The sequence below is a fragment of the Talpa europaea genome, assembly GCF_964194135.1.
Source record: "Talpa europaea genome assembly, chromosome: 14".
Taxonomy (NCBI): Eukaryota; Metazoa; Chordata; class Mammalia; order Eulipotyphla; family Talpidae; genus Talpa; species Talpa europaea.
In genome coordinates this window covers 46,759,512-46,781,143 of record NC_140082.1, presented here as the reverse complement: position 1 = coordinate 46,781,143, position 21,632 = coordinate 46,759,512, and the positions used below count along the sequence as shown (strand labels likewise).

Genomic DNA, 21,632 nt, shown 5'->3' with positions numbered 1-21,632 from the left:
ACCGCTGCGCCACCGGGGAGGCCCTGTTACAAATAGGATTTAAAATAGTATAGAGAATTACAGTTTCAAAGTTCTATAGGTAAAGGATGGAGTTTCTAGTTTTTCTCAGATGGGTCTTGGCTTAAGGACCTTATCGATCAATTAATGTTTGTTATTATACTCTCAAAAGGAAACTAATATGGGTAATAAATTATATGGTTATCCTATCTATAGATCTGTAGTTTAGAGTTTTAAGTGGTTTTGAATTTGCAGAAATACAAAGAACCACTTTCACTATAAAGAACTACACTAACACTTATATTAAAGCCTCAGAGGGCCTATGGTTATCCTTGTTGATGTTTCTCCTGGTGGGAACCTTTACCTTCACTTTGAGGTGCAGCTCACCCATGTATGTTCCAGCTGCTCACAGCAGACAAGGTTAATTATGCTTCTGTGTGACCTAAGAAGGCTCTCCTATAAATTCTTCTGGGGAGAGATCATTTTATATGTACAAAATGAACTGATTTTCACACCTCAAAACCCTAGGCCTATTTAGCAGAGCTAATTTATCTCTGCAAATTAATTCCATCTCTTGCTTTTCCTCATTACCAGGCTGACACACCAGGCAATGTGCTATGCCATGCTCATCTGTGGATTTGAAGGGAGAGATGGTCTCCCACAGTCTCTGAATCAAAACAACATTTTCAAGCCTCTTTTTGCATATGATACAAAAACACCTGGCTATAGCATATACATTATACTGACAAATGAAAAGAATATAAAAAGATGAAGAGGCTACCTGAAAGTGAATTAAGAAATGGTACAAGTTAATTTCATTAAAAGTAATTAGTTATCAGTAATGGAGTCAAACTTGTCTGATCATGTTATCAGAGGGAAGCATGTCAGGACAATTTTCTTAAGTTATGCATTCTATGGAGAAATGAAATGAATTGACTTAGATTGCCAATATTTATTTTTCAATTAGTCCAATATACAACTAGTTGTGTAACATACTCTGTGCTGAAATTTTGTGATTTTGTAGGAGAAATTAGATCTTGTTATTTAAAGTCTGGAAATCAGAAAGAAGGCCCTTTACAACAGCAGCCATCAAATCACGATGTAGTCTCTCGTGCTCGGTAAGTAGAGCTCAGTTTTCAAGTTTGGGAGCTGTTGTGTTGCTGGGGAACATGAAACTTACTCTGACTGTAAATGAATTGAGGATCCTGGTGTAGGATGAATGTGTTGATCTCCTTGTAGATGTTAAAGAATCTGGGTTTTGTGTACAAGGAAAAAAAATCTGACATAGTAGAATAACAAAAAATAAACAGAACCATTTTCATGAAACCCACTGCCAAAAATGAACATATCATGTAGGTAAAAATGGAGTGGAGGGCCTCCCTGGTGGCAAAAGGGTTTAAAGTCTCAGCACTATCAAGCTATTGCCAGCCACTGCCACATGAATTTGATCCCTGCCCAGGGAGCTAACCCACACGACGCAGCAGACCTCTCCTGCTGCACCCGCTGCTCCCCTCAGCAGTGTATTTCAGGGGTCTGCCTCTTCTGTTCCCCACTCTGTCGCTGGTGAATCCTCTCATCCACCTGTACCTCTGGTCTGTACCTCAGTTCTTGTATGCATAAATAAAGAAAAATAAATCTTAAAAAAAAGTGGAACCCTTTGCAGAAAATAATATTCCTTCGGGAAGGGTGGTGCAGCTCAAAATCGTGTTTAAATTTGTCCCAAGGAATGGACTAGAAATGCAGTAAGTTCCCATTGATACTAAGGAGGCAAGCTCTTTTGTGGATAATCTGAACATCTTTTTTGTTCTCCCTCAGAATTTATTGACTAACTTAAAATTTTATTGAGTTGATATTAAATTAACTTGCATTCCTGGAAATACACAGATGAATTATATTATGGGAAAATGGTAAATCTTACTAGTGACAACTGAATTCATCATTCATCTTGAGCTTCAAGATTCTTTGAGGATAATCCATATGTGCATGCCTCCAAGTGGGAAAGCAAATTTTTCAAATGCATTTCTCTAGAATTATATGTAAACATAAGAATGTGTGGGAGACTTTTGCGGTTTTAAAGATTTATTTATTTGTTTGTTTGTTTGTTTATTTATTTATTTATTTATTTATTTATTTATTTATACAAGCACTGGGTACAGTCAGAAGCGCGGGAGGGTGAGAGAATTCACCAGAGCCAGAGCAGGGAGCAGAAGAGGCAGACTGACGAAGAAGTACACTGCTGAGGGAGCAGCGGGCGTGGCAGGAGAGGTCTGCATGCCATGTGGGACCCTCGCCGGCTGCCTGGGATTGAACTGGTGCTGCAGAGGCTGCGGGCAGCTTTGCAGCCCAGCGCTCAACCGCTGCGTCACCAGGGGAGGCCCACTTTTGTGGTTTTAGTCTTCACTCCTGAAAAGCATAAAGGGGGAGCTTCCCTGGTGGATCTTTTGTCTTTGTGATTGGTCTCCAGGTGGAATTCTGTCGTGTGCCAGTCCTTCAGGGTGTTCTCATCACTGCCACTGCTGCCTCTCACCCTCTTAGGGATACTGGTATGGTCTGTTTGGTAGTGTTGCTGGGTAGTGTAGATTATGGCTTTCCTGGTCACACAATCCCAACTGGGCCCAGCTCAAAAGCTGCCTGCTTGTGTCCCGAATCATTTGCCTGGGGAAACAGGCACGTTCCACACACCCTGCATGTCCTTCACTTTTCTGGAGACCCTCAGGTACCCACACACCATTCAAAAGAGACAACAAATAAGACTTTCCTTCCCTAGACAAAAAGCAAATTGAGACTCCTGGAGGAGAGGGAGGCCTAGTGTCCAACCTCAGCACAGTGCCTTGATAGGTTTAATTGTCTCAGATGGCAGTGTTTTCAGACAAAATATTTAATGACATGACAACACAACTTTGAGCACTGTCATTATTCCACAACCCTCAGTTGAAAGCTGTAGTATTCTGAAACTATATTTAGATCAAATATATGTCTCTTATTTTATCCCAAAATAAAATTATAAGACATTTTCATTTTCCTGGGTAACTACTTCCCTCTTGCCTTGTAAACATTTTTTATCTGCAGTTGCCATCAATGTCAATTAGAATAAGGTCATATATCCAGAACCTTAAAAAACTAAAAATATAACTATTAATAAAAACATGCCAATAGGAATTAAAGAGCATCCATGTAGGGTTTCTAATACACCCCATTTGCTTATGCCAAACTTCACCCAGAGCCACCCAAAGCCACTCACTTTCTTCCCTTTATTTCTTTCTCTTTATTGAATTTCCTGTAATTCTGCCGTTCTTTATTTCCTCTGCATTTCCTTTCTATATTAGAGCTCATCTTTATTTAATCTGCCCTCCATTCCAGACCTGGCTGGGTTTACATTCCCACAATGCATTTGCTTTAATGAAAGCCTTCTTGCGAGGTCAGGTTGTGGCCCTGCTGGGGTGCTGGGGGTTCCAAATGTGTTTATGCTGGACTTCCTGTGCAGTCATGTGGCTTAGTGGAGAATCTCATATAATCAGTTCCATCCTAGCTCTGCCTTTTCACCTACTTAGCACAGTTAGACCCTTTCTGTCATACACAAGAACAATCCAAGTGAAACAGGTCCATCAAATAGGGATCTAGGGGGTCATGCCACTGAGATATCTTTGCTAGACATGTTCAAGGGTGCACTTTCTTTTTCTCTAGCACTGTTTTGACATTCTCAAAGATCTCGCCTAGGTGGTCAAAAGATGCCTATAGTAGCCCCAGCTGTTATGTCCTCTCTCATTCAAAAGCAACGGAGACTGCTTGCCTCTTTATCATCAACCCACTCTCAGTGCATGATTGGTTCTGACTGGCCACATATCTAAGCCCTGTCACTTAGGCTAGCCAAGTACTTGACTTGACTGGGTCTGCTTACATACACAGAGCTGACATTGAAAGTTCTCTTTGAGAATTACTTGGGGTCGTTTTTTAGACGGAATTTTGGAGAAAACTCTATGTATGCAGGGCAGCAAAACTCAACAGATAACCCCTGGGGATGCTGCTTCTGGTATAATGGCAATTGAATTAATTATCGAGCTTTTTTTTAAGGAGAAAAATAATCAAGTGGTGTAAAAGCAACCTTTCCCTTAGAGAAATTCCTAACATTAACATTTCTAGTGTTTCTCTTGTGAACATTCTCATAGATACGGTCTAATTCCTCTAGCCTCATGTGCAAGCTCAAGGTCTTTCACTGCCTACTCTTGCCCCAAGATAATTTGCAGGGCATTTGGTCTTAAGAGTTCTGGGAAAGAATGACATGCTGCCACAGATATCTTCTCTTTCTTATGATTCAAAGATAAAAATTAAAAAATACATGATTTCTGGGCCTCCTTGGTGGTGCAACGGGTTGAGTACAGCACTGTGAAGTTGTTGGCAGCCTCTGCAGCACAGGTTTGATTCCCAGCCAGCCAAGGAGATACCCACATGGTGAGGCAGACCTCTCCTGTCTTGCCTGCTGCTCACCTCAGCAGTATTTTCGGTCCATCTGCCTGTTCTGTTCCCCACTCTGTCTCTGGTGAATCCTTTCACCCTCCTGTGCCTCTGGCCTGAACCCCAGTTCTTGTATAAATAAATAAATCTTTAAAAAAAATTACAGGATGTCTATCAGATGTATGGACTATTATTTGAGAATATACATGTTTATTACACTGTCTCTTTAAAGTAAGTTAGTCCTTCAGAGGGGACTTTTTTAGGGAGCATGATGGCAAATAATTCGGTGGCCCACTGGGCATAGAAGATATGCAGTACTTTTTGTTTGATACTTTGGTACAAAACTCTAGTCACCTCATTTAGCAAAATTATAGCATAATGGAAGCTGTTCCCTAAACAGTTCTGGAAAAGCAGTTAAGGAGCTGCCATCTGTTTAATTCATGCTCAGGAAAAAATGGCTCAGTTGTACGTAGTCAGATGATCTCTGGATTTACACTGCTGTCTGACAGGCTTATCATGGATATTGCACCAGTCCCAAATTCCTTCCCAGACTTGGAGGTGTTGAAATCAATGCCACCAGTTCATGGGAGGCTAATTTCTCTGGATTTGTAATAAGCCTGGGCTTCTGTGGAAGCTCCTGATGTGATGATAATTTGGGTCTTTGAATTGGTTGTAGGAAAGAAAACTTGTAAAATAGGATAAAAGCAAACAAGCTGGTTCGATTAAAATATTTTAATCCCTACATTAACATGTTTCTGTGCGTGTGTTTGTGCTTCTGTGTATATAGATAACAGATGGCATCCCTATTTTTTAATGTAAGGAATGATACCAGAGCATAGTACAGCTGATCAAGTGCAGTGCCAGTAGGTCAACTTTTTGCAGGTTGGAAGGGCTGACGCAGTCACACCTCACACCTGTGCTCCAGTGTGCAGGTCTCTCTATGCAGAGCAACATGTGCCAGTTCCTGGACCTGAAGGAAGCATTTCCTGTAATAGTTCTGGTAGTAGCACACCCCTCCCCCCACTTATTAAATATTTATTTTGTGCTAAGCACTGTATTAACTTTTCTAATTTTATCTGAACAGCAAAACTGAGATAGAGGATATTAGCTCCACTTTACAGAAAAGGCGACTAAGATTAATTAAGAAGCATGTTCAACCTCCATAGTTAGACTGTTGTCTCGGCTCCCCTGGCCATGGCAGGGCCACAAGCTCAGAGTTCTTTGGTGTCTCGGCAGGGAGGTAAATTGGTGGGGTGGGCTTGATGCTGAAGTTCTCTTGAGGGCATGTGTTCTGTCTCAGGGCTGCTGCTACTTATCTTCAGTAAGCCTGAAGGGGGACTAGATTTTCTGGTTTTTGCCACAAGGAGCTAGAAACCCACATTAATTTGTAAAACTCAGTTTTGTTTAATGTTTCTTATTTTCATGTTGTGGAAATACCACAGGCCACATGTCGTGTGTGTGGTTGACCATGTGTGTGAGTCACCAGCTGTCAACTCCTGCTCTGACTTCTGGGACAGCATCCTGTGCTCTGTGACTGCCTGTGGGGCAGCTCTCCTTGTTGACACGTGTGATAGCCACATGCTCTGATGTGGCCCCCACTGTCTGGGCAGGAAGGCACAGAGCTGGCTCCTCTAAACCCCCTTAATGGCCCTATCCTGCCCCTCTCCTTTCTGGGAAGCCCACACTGCTGGCACTGCTCTTCTTTGCCTGAAATGCCCCTTTCCACTCAGTTTTTGAACTTTAGCATTCTTATCTTTCAAAACTCCAATTACAGTTTGCCTCTTTTATTCTGTTCCTTTATCAGCCTTACTGTGATGGTAAATCTATCCTTCCACATTACCATCAGAGGAGTGTTTATCACATTCTCCCTGGTCCTTCATTTTTTGGTGAGGAACTTCCATCTCCTACTACATTGCACTTGTCTAAAGAAAAACGAGCAATGACTAAAGTGCCTTTAGCACCCCCACTTAGTCCGCTGTAGGTGGATATTCAATAAATATTGGATTGACTCTAATTGAATCATTGAACATGACAAAAACAGGCCCAGTTGGATATCTGGACAGTGCAAAGACCAGCTGAGCATTTAGGGATGGCGTGTGAGAAGCCGAACAGGAGTTGTGGAATCAGCTCCTGGGGACCATGAGGCTGGTTAAAGAATTCATACTTTGTTCTATTTGTAGCAGGAGTGGTTAGGCCTGAATGTAGAATTACCAAGATAGCATCAACCATTAACTCCCTCTCTTGTGGTGGTTGTATAACAGGGTGGTCCCCAGGGAAGGGGGAGGTTCCAGGTTTCCTTCCCCACCCAAAAGGAGGGTAGAGCTGAGAAGGAAGGAGAAGAAGCTGCAGAGGAGACTGAGGAAGGAAGGAAGCAGGATGGAGAGCCAGAAGGAGACCTGGAGGAAGCACATGGAGCAGAGAGACATGTGAAGAAACTATGCTTGCCTTTTGGTCGTGGACTGGGTGACACAGATGTGGGTGAGAGACCCGTGGGGAGGTGATAATGGTGGTTTTTATCTTGATTTTGTTCTTTTCCTTGCAGATTTGTCTGGTTGTTTCTGATCCTTTTCTGTTGGTCCCCACTGGAAGATGCTTTAGACTTGTGGCAGGCTTTGGGGCCTTGCTCTGGGCCAATCCCATTTGGATGGACTTTTACCCGTGAGGTGACGGGTAACTTCTGGTGCTTAATTTAGAAACTATATTCTTTGCCTTTCCTGTATTGTTTCCTAATTGTATTAAAGTTTCTTCCCATTAAAGTCTCATATGTTTTGTGTTGATGCGGCGGATGGCAGAACCCATTTAGAGCAGGCAGGTTTGCGGGGTCTGGGGTGCCCCTCTCCCTGCCCTGTATCAGTTGTAGGGAAAGAGTTAGAAACACTAGTAGGTTGTCTGATCACTGCATTGGATTATGGGTTGTGATCTTGTCCTCTTGTTAGTGAAAAGTGGAGGTGGTAGGGACCCTGCAAAAGAATGTCCTTCTCTACACAGACATTAGAAGTACAGACTCAAATTTGATTTTCCACTCCGTGTTGCATTCATTCACCAGGAACGAATTCTCTCTGCCCATATGAGAGGTGGCTGTTGTAGAAAATCTGACTTCAGGAGCCATACATCCTTCCTTGAAATCAAAGATCTAGTATCTTGCAGCACAGATACCAGTTGTAGTCGGAGATGGTTCTTTTGTGGTTTTTGGAGTCTGTGGGTTTAGAGTGCAGGGTCTTTGGGTTCACTCTGGGAAAGGTTTCACCAGAGCTCCCATTTCAGCAACACGCGGCAAGTTTCCCAGGCAAGTTTCTCCACGACACAGAGCCGTTAACTATATTTAAAGAGCAGGTTTATTAGGGAAAGGGACAGAAGAATAAAGGACACTTGTATAGACACAAGCGTGCAGGAAGAGCTGCCCCGAAGGAACAGATTTGCTGAGAGAGGCCCTCATGGTTGCAAGTGGGCGGCCTTGAGGAGAGCGACCTAAGCTGAGGGAGGTCAGTGAAGAGAAATCCTGACATGGTACAGGTCATGGGCATGCAACGGGCATGGAAGGAAGCTCCTGCCCTGCAGGAGAGAGTTGGTGAAAAGAAGCACCTGCATAGTCACAGGTGGGCAGTGGGAGTGCTGCCCCGAGCCTTTGCAGAGACTGCACTGATACAGTCTTCTGTTTGGGAGGGACTCACTCCTTGAGAGACTTCAGTTGGTTGCTAATTTTGGATAACTATGGAGAATCTGAAAGGGACCAGCGATTCTACAATGGGCTCAATCTCCATGTCTTTACTTTGAATGTGCCCTTGGATACCTGCTTGAATGTTATGCTTTGTAATCTAGGCTTCCACGCCTAAGGGTACTAATTTCTGAAACTGTGTTGTCTGCGCCTAAGGATCTTGGTTTCCATAGCTGTGTCAGTGGCTATGCTAGTCTCTTCTACCCCCACCTCCTTGTGTGAGCCAGGTTTCTGGTCTTGGGCCCACCTCCTTTTCAGTTTTTTTTTCTATTCTTGTCCTTCAGCAGTTCCACTTCTACTTCCAGATCCTATTGTGACTATTGCTTTCCGTTTGGCATTGGGTAACTTGCTTAACCATCTTGAGCATCAGTTTTCTCATCTATGAATAGAAATAACACTAGTTATTAACCTACCACTTGGCTTTAAAGGTGAAACATAATTTTATATACAGTGCTTAGGACAGAGCCAGCCATAGAGGATACTCAGTGGTAGCTCTTACCTGTAAACAGAAGGGATAAGACAGCGGTCAAAGTTCACTAGGACTTGATACAGTGAAAAGTCCTGACTTTGGGCCTGGTAGAATGAGCCTTTTAGATGAGTCCTGGTAGAACAACCACATTTATGAGTCACTTTATGAGCTTTCAGGTGGTGAAGTACTTTTGCATTCTCCCTGTCAACCTACTGTGGCCTCTGGGGCAATTTTAGAGTAGTTACTTTGACATTAAAACTTTGCATTTTAATGCCATCAAATCCTGAATTTTCCTACTATAGTAAACATAAACTTTGATTTTGAACTTGGAAGAATTCCTAGTTGGGACCGTTTCTAAGACAGCCAGCTATGGAAGATATTGAAAAAGCAGGCTGTTCCTAGTAAGGCTGCTGCTCAGCGACTGGGATTGTCTCCAGCCAGGCCATTAACCACTGATTCTTATTATTGGCAAGAAAGTCATTCCTCTTTGCCATTGTGAAGCCTAGCTGCCATGTGACAGTTTTATATCCCTGATTCCCAAGTATGAATAGGGAATTGTTTGCAAATGTAACTTCATGTCCCTTTGGGGATTCCTGGAGGAAACCAGGGGAGGAAACAAATTTCCCTCTGTGGCCCCACTGTCATTGTGGGAACCAATACATTTTCCCTTAACTGCCAAAGAACTATAAGCAGTATTTTCTGGTTGTGCAATAACTGTCCATAAAGCAGGTTCCTTTGGCGACATTATGTAATTTAGTTCTGCTTACCCCAGAAATTAGAATGAGGGGGTATGACTTGAATTGCAGCATTTAGAATTGCAATCTAGGAAAACTTTCAGTGGATAAATTCACTTAATTGTGTCATGGCCCAGGACAAAGGATTGGTACAGGAGCTCACAACCTGAAATGAGTTAATCTGCTTCAAAAGTTGAAGTTACTAATGTGCCTGAAAAATTGAACTTGAAGCAAGCTATCTGCCTAGGAAGTGGAAGTATGTATTGTGTCGAAAGCATACCTTGAAGAGTAGACTTTTGTTATTTCCCTTTACAATTAAAGCTTGATCGTTTGTTCTTTGTCCAGCACAGATTTGTCTTTCTTTTGTGTGTAGAAATTCTTCCAAGTAGCATAGCAGAGCTTTAGTCTATGAAAGATATATAACTATGCTTCCGTATTAATCCAGTTTTTTTCAGTGTTATAAACCATCTAATGAAAATACATATGAAGTATATATCATCTTTCCACTGAAATCTGATGAAAAGATACAGAATTTACATTTGCTTTGAGTAACAATAATTCATAAAAGTGTGCATAAAAGCCTACTGAATGAAAGATTCATTCTAGAGCCATCTAGTTCTTAGGATTTTCGTACTGGATTTTTGTACCTGTACTTGTTTTTGTTAAAAATACAGAGAGATTTGGTGACAATGTATTGATCTGGACATATTTATTGTTTGGCTTTGTTTTATGACTCATTTATGAATCATTCACTATGCATTGAGTTTGGTAAAGCCCTACACTTAGTCTTTCTTGCCTCCTCATATTTCTTACTCTTTTTTGGCATCATCAACATTTCTGACCCTTATCTCTGTAAAACCTCTTTTATTTATTACCATTAAATCTCAGGAAAAACCCTTTAAATACATGATGATGCTTAAGTATATTCCTGATTCTCAACGAAGGCAAGCAGTCAGAAAATTGTAAAAAGTGATCATCTCTTAAGTCTCTATTTTGTGAAGGTCAGAAGATATAGGGACCCCTGGTTTGTAATAACTGAGGGAGATGATGCGGCCCGGAAGTTAGTCAATTCAGTCTTCAAAATGTGGAATGAAATGTGAATTATATGCTATGCATATATGATGTGATATATGAGATTGAAATTGTTAACTCATTACAAATATTGAGAGTGAGTTGACTTGCACAATAGAGTTATGTGTTTACTGCTTTAAATTTTAAATCTGTGGCCATTCTTGGTGCCCTTGATCACATAACAAGTGGAAGTGATCAGGAAGGAGTCGATGGCCATCCAAGAGTTTGCCTTTGAAGAGTTTCTGCTGTTCCAAATTTTCTCTGGCCTCTCCTGCTTTTCAGATCTTTCCATGCAGTCCTTCCTTTGTTTTCTTAGACCCTTTAGAGAAATATTAAATTTTCATGCTGGCACAAAGTCATAAGGGGCGAGGGCTTATAAGGGTGATTCTAGAAAGACTACTGTTCTCTGAATACTTTGTATGAATCCAGAGACCCCCAGGGCTCTGTGGGGTTGGTTCCCAAGACCACAGCCTCAGCTGCCACAAGGGGGCAGTCAGACCCCATGGGAAACTGTCTCACTCCTGTGTTTTCTTTGCTCACACACGCAGAAATTTGTCTGTCATATAAAAGAAGAGTTGTTTGCAGACATTGAAAGAGGAATCCCTATTAAAATTATAAATAGCAGGTTATAACTTTTAAAAACAGTGCTGCTTTATTTAAATATTCTACATGTTGAACAGGTTGCTCTGATTTTCATTTCTAGACTACCCTTCTATGTAGCTTATTCCGGTGTGTCCTAGGTCTGAAAAAAAGGAAGAGAAGCAGAGAGAGGCCCTTTCCCTCCCTCAGACTCTTAAGTTTTGAGATCTGGGGAAGATGAATTTTAGGATTTCTTTTTCCATATCAATGGGAAATTGTAGACTGCTGTAGAAAAAAATGCAGAAGAAGCTCACATATTTCCATTATTTGTTTACTTAAAGCTTACATGAGTAAAAGCCTGATGGAATGTTGCCATCAACAATCCCAGACCCAGTTCTGTCCATTCAAAAGTACACCTTTCTGGCTAAGCCTAGAGTCTAGCCCCCTGCTAACCTTTATCTTCTAGTGGATGATCTTTTTGCAGTTTCCACTACCCATCACTATTTCTGCTATTGCTCTGAGCTCAATTTCGTTTAAGTAAATTTATCTCTGTAATAGTCCTGAAACAACCATTTATCAGAGGTTTAATCAGAGAGCTGGATGAACAAGACCAGCTGTACAAGTGTCACTCTGTGTGGCTGACCATGTAGTCACTGCAGGTCTGGGGGCGTGTCCATATCCATTGCCATTTTAGAGCAGCTGAAACTTAGCACTCTCATGTTCGATTTAGTAATGAGGAGGGGGGGTCTTTGGACTTACGCTGTTAAAACAAAGATTTTTTTTTAAAGATTATGTAACTCATGGTCCATAGCAAAAAAGAAAAAGGACAAAATCAAAGAAGGGAGAACAAATTGCAAATAGTTTGAAAAGAGATACAGGTAAAAGGTACCAAGCAACAAAAATTCTTTATGCTTGGTAGGTAAATGCTTATGCAATAAGTAACTTTTGAGACATTATAGACTTTGTGGTTCTTAAATGAACAAGCTGGTGCACCTGCTTTTTGATGCACCTACAACATCAAGATCCCAGAGAGCAATCTCTAAGTCAGGGGGTGAAGATCATTTCCAGTTGAGCAAAGCTTATGAAAGCATTTAATCTCCTCCTGCCCTAACAAGAATCTTATATTCACCTGACAGTACAGGTTTTCTATTGAGGACGCACCAGTCATAAATCTCAGAAAGCTTCCTTAACAACATCATGCTTTGTTTAGAATACTGTGGGATTAATGGAAAGGAAACTTACCATGCTGTTTGAGTCTCTCTTTATAAGATAAAGAGGACTAGCTATAAGTGGAGAGCAAGATCTCTTCCCCCATCCCTGCTATAGAGACAATTAGAATTAATATGTTATTTGTGTGAAAAGCATAGGTATTGTGTTACTATCCAGTATGAGAATAAACAAAGTCAATAAAGGCAATGAAAAGGTTAGGTGTGGTTTATTTAATACGTGGCCTTAGCTAAATGCTGTTTGGCGCTTTATGTACCTCAGTTGGAACTAAGCCCTATATTCTTATGTAGGATTTTTAAGTGACTTGCCTAAAAATGTTATTAATTAGTATTATTTTGCAATAGAAACATGCTTAGCAGTGTGCAAAAATTAAGCTGCAGTTTATTGACACCTTTTTTGCATCATGTTTCCTTGCTGACAGCAAATTGATAGAGGAGGTTGCTAAAACATAACAGTTTGATACATCCTGCACAATAGTCCATGCTTAGTTTATTTCCATTGGCAATAGAGGGTGCTCTACACTTTCTAGATTTCCTCACAGAGGCACATATTTCCATCCTTGCGTGATTGCTTATCATTATCACCTCTATTACTTACAGTGAAGTCAGATGAATTTTGGCGTTAGTGAAACTTTGGCATTTACCGAGCCTTAGATTTCTCTGAATTTGTATTAACAAGGTGCTTAGAATCCTTTTGTGTTTAGCTATGAAATGACAGAATTATAGTACTCATAGTACTCAGTGGTTTTTGTGTAAGGCAGGAGAGTTTGAATGATCATTATCTTTATACATCTTACTGTTTTTCTCTGTTAGTGACAGGTATTATTCTACTGATACAGATAAGAAGCAAAAGCACTATTTACAGAACAATCATCCAAATAAGATAAATGAATTTTTAAGTTTTCAAACTGTTATGTTCTTATCCTACCTGATTCCTTTCTTAATCTCTGACTTTAATATATGAATTTCCCTAAGTGACTCTTTTTAAGGAGGTTTTTACAGAATACATGATAAAATAGTCATAAATTATGTCTTAAAAATGTACAGAATTCTGAGGTGTTTTTTTTTTTTAGTGTGTGTATATAAGAGAGAGAGGGATGAATAGTAAAAAAGTATTTTAAACACTTTCTATAAAATAAATATTTGTATGTTTGTGAATAGAGTAGTGGGGAGTTAGGGGAAGGAAAGATTGAAAAGTTAATCAAAGACTTTATAATGAAGTGGGAGATCAGAAATCAGAAGGCAGTTACATTAGTGTAGTGTTACATTCTTGCGCCAGTTCGGGGCTGCATGTACCATGAGACTCAAATTCAAAATGGGTAAATAACAAGATATGTAATTTCAGAAAATAAGAAATTCAAAGTTATGATCAGGGCAAGGGTGGCAGATCCAGAGGCTCCACACTGTCTTCATGAATCTAGCTTCTATCTCTCAGCTCTGCGGTCCTGGGGCTCTGTCCTGCACCTTGTCCTCATGACAGCAGCATGGCTGCTGCAGCTGCATGTGTTTCTTAATCACATAGCTCCCAAGCCCAAGAGAAAGATAGTGAGTTACCTTCTTCTTTTCTGTTTTAAATAGAAAAACTTGTCCCTCAGGTCCCTTATCTCCAATTGATTGCCCTTTGCTTTGTTATCGATTCTTAGAACAGTGTTATACTCTCTGCCAGAGCCAGCACTGACTAGGTTGAATGCAGCTACCATGGTGGGTATAAAGTTCCCAAGGTTTAGCCCTGGCACTAGGGAGGGACTTTGTCTTTCTTGTAAAGTAGTCTTGGAGCATTAATAAAATTAGAGTTGTGTTGGAGGAATTCTGGAGGAAAGGACTATAAGGTGGGCAGCCCACAGTGTCTCCTCAATGTTTTTGGCTCTCTGCCAGAAAAGCAGGATGGAGAAGAGTGTCCTTATTTTTGCTTTCTGAGCCAAAGGAAAAATGCCAGGCTGGAGACAGTATTGAGTTCTTTTTTTTTTAAGATTTATTTTATTTATTTATGCATACAAGAGCTGGGGTATAGGCTAGAGTGGGGGGTGGTGAGAGAATTCACCAGAGACAGAGTGGGGAGCAGAACAGGCAGATCTACTGAAATACACTGCTGAGGGGAGCAGCTGGCAAGACAGGAGAGGTCTGCTGTGCCATAGGGGACTGCCGATAGCTTGATAGTGCTGAGATATAACCACTGCGCCACCAGGGAGGCCCAAGTTCTATTAATTTAAGTCAATGTATATGTGACTAAAGATCATAAAACTATTGAGATGTGGATCACAACTAATTTGCTAAATTCTCTTTTTTCACTTACCCGAGTTACTTCCTTTACCAAAAATGTTCTTTCTTTATTTGAGATGAGGTTGGTGGGAGTGAGTAGGAAAAGCAGAGTGTTGGGGGTTGGAGGAAGGCACAAAGGTATTAGCACATTCTTTCTTCCTGACCCATGTCTAGGGAACTGTCTAGCCAACTACTCACAACATATAAAACTAAACGTTGTTGCTACCACTCTCCCGTCCATCAAATACATAGAAAATTAAGGTTACTATTTTTGGCACACCAGGCTCCTGCCCACCCATTCCAGGAACCCTGCCACCCTGCCAGCCTGAGTAATGAGTGGGAATAATGATTGCCCTTCTGCGTGAAGACAGCTTTGTAGACTCAATTTTCAACTTTTTACTGCTTATGCAAGGTCGTATAGCCTTATCTGCCACCTGTACTGGGGAACCCTAGTGTCCTGTGTTTGTGCATAATAACTAGATCAGTTCCCATACTTCCAGGTAACCAAAACCTTTGTTCTGCTTATCCTCAGAGAGATACAGGTCAGCTCCTCCAGTACCACGACTTCTGAGAGTCAAGATCCTTCTTCTGGGGACCCCGCAGTCAGCGCCCTCCAACAACAGCTATTACTAATGGTAGCTCGGAGGACCCAGTCAGAAACCCCTCGGGTACGTTCCAATATCTCTGTCCATGAATGTTCTGGAAGCAGGGACTTTGATTCCTATTTCCAGGTTTTAGCAGAGTTAGTCAGGTCTTACTCTGCATTTTATGTTGTAGATGTATCACTGCATTGTATTGTACTGAACAGACATGAAAAGAAACCATTTAGATAACAGGTACCATCCTGTTGATAGTAAGGAGTGCCTCTGTCTAATTGCTTTTCCAAATGCATTAGGAATTCATTTACTTTGATCTTTGGTTCCTGGGAAGCACAGATCCCAAAAGAGCTCATTTATTTAGGATGCTCTCCATCTCCCCCCATAATTTGGAAAATATCTCTATTTTCATTCGTTCTTTATGCCTTTATATATTAAGCATTCAGAGATTCTTAAAAGAAATGTTTGACTTGAAGAGAGACTTTATTCTTAAAGCAAATGACATTATCATCAAGGGGCTTAAAACATGAAGCCTTCCAATTATTTTACTGAGGCAACTTATTGATGTTCATTTGCTTATTCAGTAGATCTTTAATTAAACTCTGTGAGAGGCAGAGCAAAGAATTCAAAGGGATAGATAACATGCGCGTTAAGACTTATACCCAGGCTTAAGCTCCTTTAGAGCTAGATTCAACCCTGAGCATTTTGGAGAAAGAGGATGCCAAAGGCCCCTTAGAAGGGGCACTTGGGCTAGACCTTGAAGAAAGGTGGGTTTCATTTGGTACAGATTGAGTGAAGAGTATTATTGATTGGATGCTGAAAATTAGTGTGAGGTCTGTTAACTGCTGTGTTTACCTTCCTCCTGGCAGTGTTTTGTTCACTTGTAGATAATAATCTTACCTCAATCAAATATTATAGTCTTATTTTTTTTTATGATGGCTTAACCAAATTTTTCCAAAAAATGCCTGATAATATAGTGGGTTGACATTTATGCGCAGTTGCACAAAATAATGTCATGTTATCTTCTAACTGAAAACACTTTGCTCTGGTGTCCTCATTCCTGCAGACTAGGTGGGAGTCGGGATTGGGTAGAGAGGACTGCCAATAAAGGGTTAACTTGATCCTTTTAGGCTTAAAGGAGTTTTTGTGGGAATAAATATTCCATTAGTTCAAAGGATCAGCCTCTCAAGCTGTTTCTTCCCTTTTTCTTCTTTCCAAGGCCTCCAGATATAGGAGAAAGCTTCCCTATCCCGAGGGAAGCAAGCAGAGGGGGAGGGCATCTCAGGTGATGGGCATGGTTCATATGCCTGGAACCTGCTTGCTCACTGGGCATGCTAGATGGTACCTAGATAGGGGCCACTGCTTCTGCTCCTTCAGGGTGCAACGCTAGGGCCTGCCCATCTTGCCATAGTCCCCAGCTGATGATCCTGTATTTTGTGGTCTTGTCCTCTTCATTAGTATCCTGGGGTTCACCAATCTTTGCTGTATCTCCGTATACTCCTGGGGGCCCTGTGCCCAGCCAGTTCAGCCTCAGTGACCACTACTAGTTTCCACCACATGCCTTAGTGGGGGGTGTGGGCGGGTGGGGGAGTTGTGGGGGAGGGATGGTACAGAATGGCAGAATGTGGGTTTTCTCTGGGAAACTGACATTTTCCCTCACACAGGTCTGGGGAAGCTCCAGCTCCCTGCTCCAGAGTATCACTATTGAACCTCTAGGGAGTAGAAGGTTATATAAAATGAACCAGATAGTTTGAATAGATGTGAAATATCATAAGTGGAAGAGCCACAGGGAAACTAGGAACTTGGGATTGTCAGAGACGCAAATGCATTGATCGAATATCTCAAAAACATCCAAAGTAGAGCAGAAACTCATAAACAAGTAAATACTGCATGAATAAATCAGGAAGTCATGGTACTCCTTACTTTACATGCAGATTAGCACTGAGGGACTCTGGATATTATCAATCACAGTATCACAGGCATCTCTCTCTGTACCTTGGTTATCCATCTTGTAAGTCTAACCTCATGGGGTATATTCTATGGATTTATTACCATGATTTTTAAATTTTATATTGTTTCATTATGTTATAAGTAACTATTTGAATAATTATACTGAAACACCTTCTTTATTAAATTGCCATTGAGAGTCTACTCAAAGACCATACTGGATCTGAGAGGATATAGTATTTTATGCTTCCATTATGCTGACCAGGATCCAGTTCCATACCAATGCAGCTTGTGCTGCATTACAAAATAAGATTGTATTGTATGTGAAAGTACTGAATAAACTAAAACTAGAGCCTCCTTGGTGGAGTAGGGTTTAAATCTCAGTGCTCTCACTGCTGCGGCCTGAGTTCCATGCCCAGCCAGGGAGCTAACCCATCTATGGCACAGCAGACCTCTCCTGGCTCACCCACTGCTCCCCGCACCATGTATTTCAGTAAATCCACCTGTTCTGCTCCCCACTGTCTCTCTAGGGAATCCTCTCATCCCTCACACCTCTGGCCCACACCCCCTTTTTTTTTGGTTCTTTAAATAAAAAAGAAACAAAAGCCCTCCAAATATCACAAAGTAAACTAAGGTTACCTGTAAGTCTATGAAAACAGTATGATAATAATAATGGCCTTTTTCATTACTATGAACACAATAGTAGGAATAGCATGAAAGCCAGGGAGTCTAGTTCATTGGTCCTCATTGGTGAGGATTGCATTGCTAACAGCACTGACCATGACTGAATGTCACTTTAAATTAATGTAAAGGTAACACTCATATCACAATTATTACCATTAAAGAGTGAAAGGAGGACTTTGACTCCTTATATTTCTTTGACCCCCTTATATTTTTTCTCATTTGTATTGTTTTGTCACGGTGATATAGTCATCAATTGCTGCTTTTTTTTAAAATTTAAGACATTTTAAAAAGGAAAAAAGAATCCTGGACTCTAATTTGCATGAAATACTATGTGTAATATTTTATTAAATAATCCTTGTCTATAAGAACATTGAGGAAACATCAATTTACATGATTTGTTACAAAGTCTGGAAGTTTGACTGCCAAATCGAGCCACCACTGTAATAGAATTCCATGTGTGGTTTATACTTTTTACCCTTCAAAATGCTGTTCATGTTCAGGCTGCACTGGCATTTCTTTAGCATGTGGGACATTAGTTCTGCGTAAGGTGTTGTGCTGGGCACATCCATATTTGTTATCACATTGTCTTCACCGGAAATCTTGGACATAAAGTGTTACTGCACCTTCATTTAGCCATCTGAGGGAATCAGAAGGGGTCCTGGTACTTTGGGCATTGACTGGCCCTCGTTCACTGCTCACCTTACTTCTTCCTTCCATCAGTTCTGGGGTTTTCAGTTTTGCTTACTTGCTCTTCAGTGGGCTTTGCCCTGTTTTCTCATGAATTCCCCTTCTGAAACCAAACCAAATCAGGGAGGTAATCTGACGTCTCAGAACTATGGTCTCATGTTTTAAACATGAGTATTTAAATACTCACTCTGTGGGGAAGAATTATGGAAAGGTTTTCAAGATTATATATAATAAATGGCAAAGTTTTGCCTTTTTTCATCAGTGACAATTATTAGTACCATCAAAGTCTTATTAGTTATATGGAGCTTTTGACCATACCATTATTTTGCACAATAAAATTTTTCAGATATCTTGGGGGAGAGGGATAGATCCTCATGTTTTTAAATGTTTTCCTCTACCAAAAATTATTTCCGAAATGTGCTATATACTTCCTTGCCTCCTTAAATTGAATATGCTGATCATTTAAGTCATTCTAGATAATGCAGATTCAGGCAAAGAACCCTAAGTATTGTGTTGTAAATGTAGATCCATCCTTACTGGGACTGTGAGCAAATGCAACTCTCTTGTTTCTTAAAAAGAACTTGTGTTTTTAAAAAAGCACAATCATATATTAGCTTTTACCTGTATTACTAAATATTACAGGGAAATCTCCAAGAAATTTATTTATTTATTTCCAAGAAATATTCCAAGAAATTTACATGGATAACAATATAATTAATCAGTAGGAGAAAAAAAAATGGCTACAATTACTATCAAATCTTACCAAATATAACCCAAACTCAAGACATAGGTAAGAACAATTAGGATCCTGTCTCTTGTTTTTCTTTTAAATAAACCTCCTTAAAAACAAACAAACAAAACAACAATAACAAAAAAAAAAAAAAACACTTGTATTCAGCTTATATGCAGGCCCTCTACTTTTTCCATTTTCCTTCTTCTAAGAGAGAATAAAACTTGACTTACGAGACAATGTGACGTGGTTGTTCTTTGGCAAGGCTTAGTTAATGAATCAGAACTGCAGACAGCTTTTTGGTCAGTGTTTGTGCATTTAGATGAGTCACAGATATGAAATTTCACAGAGCCTTCACTGGGGGTCCTCAGCCCTGCTAGCCCCTCATTACTGAGGCTCTCTGGGGGCTCTTTCAAGACCCCTCTCCAGGGATATCCACTGTGCACACTCCCAGGCTCATTTTTCTCTCTCTTTGGTCTACTTCCCAGGGCCATCTAAATCCTCTAAGAAAGAAACTATCTTGTTATCCTTGAATGTTCGGCACATATTGAATATAATATCTGGCTTATATCATCTTTACAGTAAATATTTGTTGGATGAGTAATGAATGGTTAAATAATAAATGAATGGTTAAAATTTGAGAAAAATTGGGAAATATTTGAATTTGAAATTTGTACCAGAAAACAGACTAAAAAAAATTGCTGTAATCAACTGAAATGCTGAACTTTTAGATTCCTTGATATTTAAGATGACAAAACTAACCACAGAAATTCTCTGAACCTTACTTTCTCATAAAGGAAGTTGGTATGAACTGATGTATGTTCCTCAAAATTCTTATGTTGAAGTCATCACCCCCAATACCTCAGAATGTGACTGTATTTGGAGAAAGGATCTTAAAAATACCCCCAACCTTTGATCTTAGATATCCAGCTACCAAAATTGTGAAAAAAAATACATTTCTATTCTTTAAGCCACCCACCATGTAGTGCTTTGTTTTGGGAGCCTTAACATGCTAACAAAGACATAAAATCATTTTTCTTTGTGTGCAACCCTGAGATGTATTTTAAACAAGCATTTCACTTAAGCAGAAATAGCTGATACTGTGTGCCAGCATCTTTAATAAGATTTGGAAAATATGTGGACATAATGTTCATGTGATGTGTGTTATATTATATATGTGTATATATACACATATATAATATATAATATATACATATATGTATATTATATATATAATATACACACACACTGGCCTTTCCTAACAGCACAGGTTGTCATATATAACCTCAACTTAAGAAGAATATTTTTCTTTCTATTCAGAACACTGCTATCATCTTCACAGTTGCTTAGCTGTGACCTATTTATGCATCAACCATGAATTTCCACATTACAAAACATCTTATGCACATATTTTCTACTTGAACTCTGGCCATGAAACATATAAGAAAAGGATTCCTTTTGGGGGAAGGTTTATCATTGTCATTAAAAAAAGATGCTGTTTTTGCTGACATGACACCAGGTCTACAGGAAACTAGAGTCTACTTTAAATCCTTTTTAGAAAAATAAAAGGGCAAAAGCAAATGAACAAAAACAGAATGATCCAACAATTCTACTTAAGAATATATCTCCAAAAGATCGTGAAGTCTGAATTTGAACAGGATTATGCATGCCCATGTTCATAGCATTTTGTTGGAATAGGGTTTCAGACACAAGTAGCAGTTACCAGCTCAACTTTCCTATAATAATACAGCCCTATCCATCCTGTATATAGCCTGTGTATTGTCATCGTGATGGATCAATTTTCCCTTGAAATGCCTTTTACATTAATATTTTATAATCTGAATAACTCCATGTTCCATAAGCTGTGTCAGTGAATTAGCATCTAGGAACAAAATGGTAAAATCAACCTCCTTTGTGAGTTCACAGTGGTCTCCAGTGAAGCAGGTACGCTGCCCTCATGGATACCAGGCATTTTGACTTCCACTGAATTAAGAAAAAAATCATGTAGTCTGTCCAAGTACAACCTTCTTCTTTACAAGTCAAAGAGAAATATGTAAGCCCTATAAAAGACAGCAACATCTCAGCTGCTGTTCTTCTGAACTCTCCTCACCTCTTTTCTTGTCTGGTTCTTCTTATTAGTCTCCTGTGTCATGTTTATCCACCTATAGGAAACTAGAGCCTACTTTAAATCCCTTTTGGAAAAATATAGGGCAAAAGCAAATGAACAAAAATGCAAATTAGAATGATCCAACAATTCTGCTTCAGAATATATATCCAAAAGAATGTAAAACCTGAATTTGAACAGATCATGCACACCCATGTTCATAGCAGCATTATTCACAACAGTCAAGAAGTGGAAGCAACCCAAGTGCCCACTGACAGATAAATGGAGATTTTGTGTATATATAACATTGGGTTATTGGGAAAGTTGTGGCATATTTTTCTATGCAAAAGTCTGTCATGACTTTTCCAACAACCCAACACAC

General features: G+C 40.0%; 1 protein-coding gene across 2 annotated transcripts in view; it reads left to right on the top strand.

The window, feature by feature from the left end:
• The window catches only part of PCNX2 (pecanex 2), a gene marked incomplete at its 5' end in the record, with an annotated part of 252,346 nt that overhangs the window by 42,446 nt on the left and 188,268 nt on the right, over positions 1 to 21,632 (top strand). For both annotated transcript variants that reach the window (XM_084252977.1, XM_084252976.1), the window contains 2 exons: positions 1,022 to 1,115; positions 15,035 to 15,170. In XM_084252977.1, coding sequence (XP_084109103.1) covers positions 1,022 to 1,115; positions 15,035 to 15,170 — 230 coding nt within the window. The remainder of the gene's footprint in view (positions 1 to 1,021; positions 1,116 to 15,034; positions 15,171 to 21,632) is intronic.